This window comes from Mercenaria mercenaria, chromosome 14, assembly GCF_021730395.1.
Source record: "Mercenaria mercenaria strain notata chromosome 14, MADL_Memer_1, whole genome shotgun sequence".
Taxonomy (NCBI): Eukaryota; Metazoa; Mollusca; class Bivalvia; order Venerida; family Veneridae; genus Mercenaria; species Mercenaria mercenaria.
The window spans coordinates 53482866-53490266 of NC_069374.1; the positions used below are offsets into that span (position 1 = coordinate 53482866).

The 7401-nt window shown below is 36.8% G+C and overlaps 1 protein-coding gene across 1 annotated transcript; it reads left to right on the plus strand.

The window, feature by feature from the left end:
- The first annotated feature begins 233 nt into the window (after nucleotides 1-233).
- LOC123527575 (uncharacterized) lies at nucleotides 234-7147 on the plus strand. The gene is made up of 5 exons (XM_045307139.2): nucleotides 234-1581; nucleotides 1894-2043; nucleotides 2410-2577; nucleotides 3994-4137; nucleotides 5135-7147. Exons 1-5 carry the CDS (start codon nucleotides 672-674, stop codon nucleotides 6508-6510), a joined length of 2748 nt encoding a protein of 915 aa, XP_045163074.2. The 5' UTR covers nucleotides 234-671; the 3' UTR covers nucleotides 6511-7147.
- The last annotated feature ends 254 nt before the right edge of the window (nucleotides 7148-7401 follow it).

Here is a 7401-nt window from a genome sequence, read left to right on the forward strand (position 1 = left end):
GACTATCGATGATTTGTCAGCGTTTTCCTGAAGACTGGCTACAAGATACAGGGCTTTATAGCGTTGTGAAAACTAATTTTGCAGATCATCAGTGATTTGTCAGCGTTTTTCTGAAGACTGGCTATCAAGACACAGGACTTTATAGCGTTGTGAAGACTAAATCTGCAGATCATCAGTGATTTGTCAGCGTTTTTCTGAAGACTGACTATCAAGACACAGGACTTTAAAATACATCATTTGTTAGGGTTTTCTAATACAACCAGTGAGAAAAATACATCACCAATGAACTGATACCAGCTATTACAACACAAGAGACTTTTCTAACAAAGAATAGATAAACCGGCTGAACGCAAGACTAGCAAACATGAACTAACCCAACAAGTGAGTGGGCGAACTGTTAACATAGATATTTCGACAACATCGTTGTTCAATTAGTCAACAGCGCAGTTAATGTCAGACTCAACATGTTACTGTAACTACTGGTCATTTTCTATGTGTAACCAGACCACTGCATCGGATTAGTGAATATTCTAGTTGACCCATGCGCGTCTAGTCCCATCTGTGAGATGAAACTTGGAAAGAGCACAGGAAAAGACAATACAGTCATTATGTAAGGTGCACAGGTTTACTGTGATGCCATGTAAACCAATGTTGTGGGCTTTGTTGTTAAAATGAATATATATATTCTGTGTGTAATTTCCTTTGCAAGTGGGGCTATAAGAGACGTGAAACAAACGCAGACTATCACTGTAAAACCATTGACTACAACTGAAAAGGAAATTCCAGAGAATGAGTGTGTTAAGGAACTATGTTTGACTTTATGCCATAATGATGGTGAGTGCATCACAAATCCTAGCACGTGCAAAACAAAATGCGCATGCGCAAAAGGCTATCATGGCGAAATGTGTCAGTATAGGTCTGACAAAAGAAATAATAGTGAAGATCATGATAAGAAAGATCGGAATGTATTAAAATCTGAGATATCTTCGTCTGACTGTTCAGGTCAAGCGTGCATACACGGCGAATGTGTATCTGCACCTTTTGGAACAACACGTTGCCATTGTTACGATGGCTGGTTTGGAGCTAACTGTGGTACATCCGGCGCTGTGATAGATGATGACTTTCTCAAAGCAATGATGAATAAAGATGGAAAATTAGTTGTCACAGAAACCAAAGAACGTTTTCATACCCCAGAAGGAGATAGACATCTAAAAAGTATGACTGAATCAGCCGATGTTGATGATATTCTCAAGGCAGTAATAAAAAATTCGACAAGAACGCTACCACGAAAAGAAAACAAGGCACGCTTACAAATTCCGGAGAAAGAAGCGTCCGTGGAAAGTAAGTCAGTGGAAGTAAACAGTACTGGGGCAGCAGATAACAACACTGTTACTGAAGATATCCTCAATGCAAAGTACAACGTGTGTACCGAGGATGCAGCAGAAAGGACCGATGAAGAAAGAACATGTCAAACTGCTAGAGACATGAAATGTATTTACGGTGTCTGTAATGAAACACTCACAGACCATGGTAGCTGGAAGGGATATACAACAGTATGCAACTGTGATATTGGAGCGAGAGGTATATGACCTTGATGTTTGATTTCTTTAAGTTTTTCTATATCATTTGTTTTTGTTAAACAGGCCCTCGAAACAAAAAACAAAAAAAAGACATACATTTATGAGACTAGAACATAGCCCTGACTGAGCATCCCTGACACTTTACTCTAAGAAAAGTAATAGATGTCACGTATTCTTTGGTATAATGTAGATGTTATTTAGGCATGCGATCCTGACCAAATTAATCTTCAGTCCCTAACTGCGCCTGTTTTTGCTACATCGAAAAGGCAGAAACTCTATTTTAAGCAGCAATGTTGGTTTCTGTTACAAACAGGTACACACTGTGAGCATAAATGCTGCTTAGATTGTGGCGAGAATGGGAAATGTGACGTTCAAGTTGATGGAGACAACGTGACGGAACACTGCAACTGTAGAAATCGTTATACCGGATTCTTTTGTGAGATATACGTCCCAGATCCCGTCAGTATGTACTTCTAGTTTTAAATACTTTCATATCAGTTCTGCTAATCCATTCTTATTTTATACGTATTTGGAACATTTTGTTTTATTCATCAGTTATTCCTATACTTGTGACAGTTTTCGATGGAATGGTATATTTTTTGTTTAATTTGTTAATATGAATATCACTGGAAAAGTGTTTTTATTTTCCACAAAACACTAATATGACAAAGTGATCGAAAAATGAAAAGGGACATTTGGTCGCTAGCGTCCGATTTATTGGCTACGCACCTTTACCACATACTTTATTTATGCTCGTTTTACAACGTTTTCCTTTATGGCTGTATTTTGTAAATATTAGTGTTAAAATTTCGAACACTTCCTTTTTCAGGTATACAGATCAAGGAAGACACATGGTATTTATGGGTTGTGGGTGTTTGCGTTGGTACTTTCGCAATACTTGTTACCCTAGCCGTCGCGGGCCCATACTTCATGTGGAAGCACAGGGTTATACTCGTCATGAAAATAGTCCACTATTTCCAAGCGTACGAAGATGACGGTAAGACACGATTAAATTATAAACTGATAAATATGGCCAGCATTAATTAATGCATATTTTGACCTTTAAATAGACTTAAGGGGAGTAGCATGTGCCTTTTCGTGCTTGAAATGACAATTTTGATCAATGTATACTTCTTTCAACGCAATTAATGATAATAGATAAAATTTATGCGTCCGTCAGTCCTTTGGAAATCCTTTGTTTCTGGGAGGACATAATCTAAACTTGTAAGTTTTAAACTGGATGCCCATCCGTTCTAGATAAATACACATTGTTAAGTAAAATGGACATTCTTTCTCTTCTCTTCACCTTGATTGTATGATGCACAACGTTAGAGGTCTTTTAACCATTTTAGTGATTCCGCGTATGCATTTCTTTAACTTGACTAACTTAAGTAGGTATTTTGTTATCTTTTTGGGGTTTTAAGTCATACAGACACAGTTTAGTTCTTTTTGCCTTGTAAGCTTTTGGTTGAGGGAGACACCAAGTGCCCTTCCGGGCATTTGTTTTAGACACACTGGTGTGCACCTTGGTAGAACCACTGACAGTCCGTAAACTAGCTGAATAGCTTCCTCACATGAAATAATTCTACATCACTTGATGGGTTTCAATCCCTAAGCGATAATGGACAAGAGATATAAAGCCGATGACCTTAATCAATGAACTCGGTCACAGAAGCCTCTTAAAGAATATTAATTGTCCTATGATAAGTACCGCACGTGTAATATTTTTAAGGCGTTCCTTTTTTTCTTTCGCCCATTTTGTCCTATAAATTGATAAGGGCGACAGAGCGATTAAACGAGGCGAAGCAAGAGGTGAAAGGTGATTGATATATGTAGATGCAGCGCTGCGATGGATTACCGGTAAACGTAATTAAGTTTTTGTTCGATTTGCGAAAACGCGTAAACGTATCACATCAGTGCGGAAAATGGCAAAAACGATTACGGAACACCATACATTTCATAAGCAAACTGTTTATAATCAATTACAGTTTTAGAAACTTGTTTGACGAAAAAACACACATGTCAAAATTCAAACATGTGTCTGAAAGACCTTGTTTCCGCTAGTGTTCAAAGATGCTGAAGTTGTTCAACACATATATCTACGTGTACTCCGTCATGAAACTTGTTGTTATCTTGTAGAAAGTCTTACGTAAATGTGTTTTGTGTTTTAGCTAAAACATGAATTCTAGCTGTAATGTTTATTTTTGAGACGAGTGAATCCATTGGAAATTTACAATGCTGAAAAAAAAAAACACTTATAGGTAATATATATGGGGGTTTTACCCTAGCGATACATTTATTTTGAAAGGGAAGATCACTTCTTGGCATCCAAGCTTCTTCTCTCGATTGTCATACTATTGAGCATCATCATGACCCTATGCAATAATAATATTCTGTTGTTGTTTATTTTTAGATGAGAAGGAATGGGACGCGTTCGTTTCCTACAAGTCTCACCCTACAGATGAAAACTTCGTTGTACGAGTGCTCTATCCAAAACTGGAGAAGGAACTAGGGTTCAAACTCTGTCTACATTTTAGGGATTTCGTGCCTGGAGAAAGTAATCATCTTTAATAATTCTTACTGTCAGTTAAATTGACGTGATTCTTTCAGCAGTAGTACCATAACTATGTGAATATACAGCATAATACCATTAAGTTTTTTTATCGAGAAGCTTTTGTAGATCCAACCTCATCAGCAATTGTCTCCCCTTAAAGATAAAGGGACCACTAAGTAACCGCTACCCGTCTGATTCGTTTAAAAGCTCTATTTCAGTATTTAATTTTTGTAACAGCACTTTTACGAATATATTACTAGCGCTAGAAGTAACCTCTCATCAATTAATAATCCGAGTGTCTTGAATATATGTTTCTTTGGGAAAATCAGACGGAAATAATTGGCTTCTGCGACTGGACATAAGCCGCTGTATTGACTACCAGCCGTGATTTGACCGTTATTTCTCCTATTTGAATTTTTTAAATTTATAGTCCCCAAATACACCACAGCTTTCATTTTAAATGCTTCTGTAAAACATTCAGAATTTGCCGATGATTTTAAAATTTGTCATTTTTAAATATCATCGGCAAATTCTGGATATTTTAAAGAAGCATTTAGATCGATAGCTGTGGGTTATTTGGTGGCTACATATGTAAAGAATTTCAAATAGGAGAAATAACGCCAAATCACGGAGGCTACAATGTCCAGCTGCAGGATACCTCTGTTCAAAAACTGTGACCTTATAGATTTGATAACCACCACAAGAAAAACAGTCTTTAAGTGCTGTTTTTCTTTCTTTTTTTGTTTTAGAGTAACACTAACACAATTCATATTTTGACGTTTTAAGTACTTGGACTTAGTGCAGTTATATTTTCTGGTCTTTTTGGACCATAGGGTCCATTCATTGTGTTACTGAACAAAGATGTTCCGCTAAAAGCGATTGCTATGGGACATCAGAGATGTGTGACTCTGTCATTATTTTGCTTGTTTTATGCCTTTATAAGGATCTTCGTATAGATTTTGATTTACAATTTTTATACATGTAATTACCTTTCTTTCAGCGATTTCAAACAACATCATAAACGCTGTTGAAGGATCAAGGCGAACCATTCTTATTCTTACTCCAAGATACGTTGAGAGTGAATTCACAAGGTTTGAATACCAAAAAGCTCAAACAGAAATGTTAAAGAGAAAACACCGAATCATTCCGATTATGTTAGAAGACATTTCAGAAATGTCAGACATAGATAAAAACTTGAAAGGGATAATCGGTTCCGTGACTTACCTGGAATGGCCAGGTAGTGATGAAAGCACAAACAGTTCCAAGAAACTTGACAAATTTTGGAAACGATTGCAGTTGTCCCTTCCTAAAAAGAAAGTCAGTGACTGTGAAAAGAGCGTGAGTCGTTCGAGTCCGCCCATAGTGAGTTCATTCACCTCGCCTAGTAAAGAGGTTATTATCCCAAGTGACAGAGATTCTGGATTTAAAAGTTCAATAAATTCGTATACAAGCAGAAGTAGCACAGCAAGTGAAACAATAGATAATTGGTGGTGTAGTGACAGTACATACGCACGTATTGGTGATATCTGCGAAGACCTGGGTGAGTCTGTTAAACCATTATCAGAGGAAGAAGAATTAGAACTTATTGCAAGAGGAACACAACAGAAAGTTGATAGACTAACATATGATTACGTGGACATAGTACATAATTGCCATAGTAAGCCAGATGTTAATCCGCCATCTGCAAGACTGTCTAAGAAAGAGCTACCGGACAATTATATAGAGTTTGAATTAGAAGATAATACCTCGTCAGCTAACGTCATAAGGAAAGAGTTACCGGAAAATTACATTGAATTTGAATTGGAAGATAACTTGCAGTCAGCTAACATTACTAAGAAAGAGCTACCAGAAAACTACATTGAATTTACATCAGAAAATAACCCTACGTCGGCCAGTATTGTTAAGAAAGAGCTACCGGAAAACTATATTGAATTTACATCGGAAAATAACTCTACGTCGGCCAGTATTATTAAGAAAGAGCTACCGGAAAACTACATTGAATTTACACCAGAAAATAACTCTACGTCGGCCAGTATTACTAAGAAAGAGCTACCAGAAAACTATATTGAATTTTCATTAGAAGATAACCTAACGGTGGTTAATGTTGTTAAGAAAGAGCTACCGGAAAACTATATTGAATTTTCTTTAGAAGAGAACCCTACGTCGGCAAATATTGTTATGAAAGAGCTACCGGAAAACTATATTGAATTTAAATTAGAAGAGAGTTCACCGTTAGCGAGTCCGTCGAAAGAAGAGCTACCGGAAAACTATATAGAATTTAAGGTTGAAGATAACCCACCGTCAGGAAGTTTGTCAAGGACAAAATTTCCCGTAATACAGTTATACACTGAAGATTATATTGAAATAGATGTGTAGGCAGAAAAAGGTTTATGTAAAACATGAAAGTTTTATCCTTCCTGTGTTCTATTGACCAAGGCAACTGGCATTCATGCGGAGAAAAAAGATGGCACGAAAACGTGAAACCCTTAAACAATTATCAGAAGAGGAAACAGAAGTGATGGAAGTTTGGGCAAATCTAAGTCAGGATGTTCATTTTTTTTTTTTTTTGATAAACAGTAGTTCAGCTGTGAAACGGCGGTCAGTTAAACCTGACTAGAGTTCCTGGATTCTTTACTTGTAACAGCACTAGCATCATGTAATTTAGACAATGACTGTTACGTACAGACAAATAACAGATACTATCTAAAGGCAAAAGGGCGGCGATTTCGGGCAGAGGGGCGGCGCTAAAAATGGGCAGGGCGCTGCGCCCTGTTATTCCGCTCTAGAAAAATCTCAGTTATAGTTATGTTGATATGGAAGATGTCATACTATTGTACATATGCCTAATAACAAATACAATAAAATATTATTAAATTAATGGAAGATGTCCGCTATATTTAGTTTAAATGGGAGGTAATTCCCCGCAATAGTCCCTAAAATGTTGCAAACTGGTGTTTATAGTCAGTTTAATGTGTAGATATATAGGTACAAGTAATAAAGTGTCAAAATGCTATTTTGTTTTAAAATATTTATGATATTACCAGTGCCGAAGGTTAGAATAATGCATTTTGGGACCAGCCTAAGATTGCTATACTAATATTGTTATTAGCTAGTTTCAAAATTGACCTTAGAGTCAGATGATGGACTTTTAGACTGGTTTATGGAAAAACATAATACCGATTTATTAAGGTAGGCTGGAAAGTGGTTTTGCGCCATTTGTAAGAACACTATACCACAACATGTGGATAGCTTTGAAGGAATGCAAGG

What these genes read in the sequence shown, in the direction of transcription:
- LOC123527575 (XM_045307139.2), top strand. Translation starts at nt 672, where the DNA reads ATGAATATATATATTCTGTGTGTAATTTCCTTTGCAAGTGGGGCTATA. An exon ending in CCAAGCGTACGAAGATGACG is followed by an intron (nt 2,578 to 3,993) that starts GTAAGACACGAT and finishes GTTTATTTTTAG; the next exon opens with ATGAGAAGGAATGGGACGCG. An exon ending in GGATTTCGTGCCTGGAGAAA is followed by an intron (nt 4,138 to 5,134) that starts GTAATCATCTTT and finishes CCTTTCTTTCAG; the next exon opens with CGATTTCAAACAACATCATA.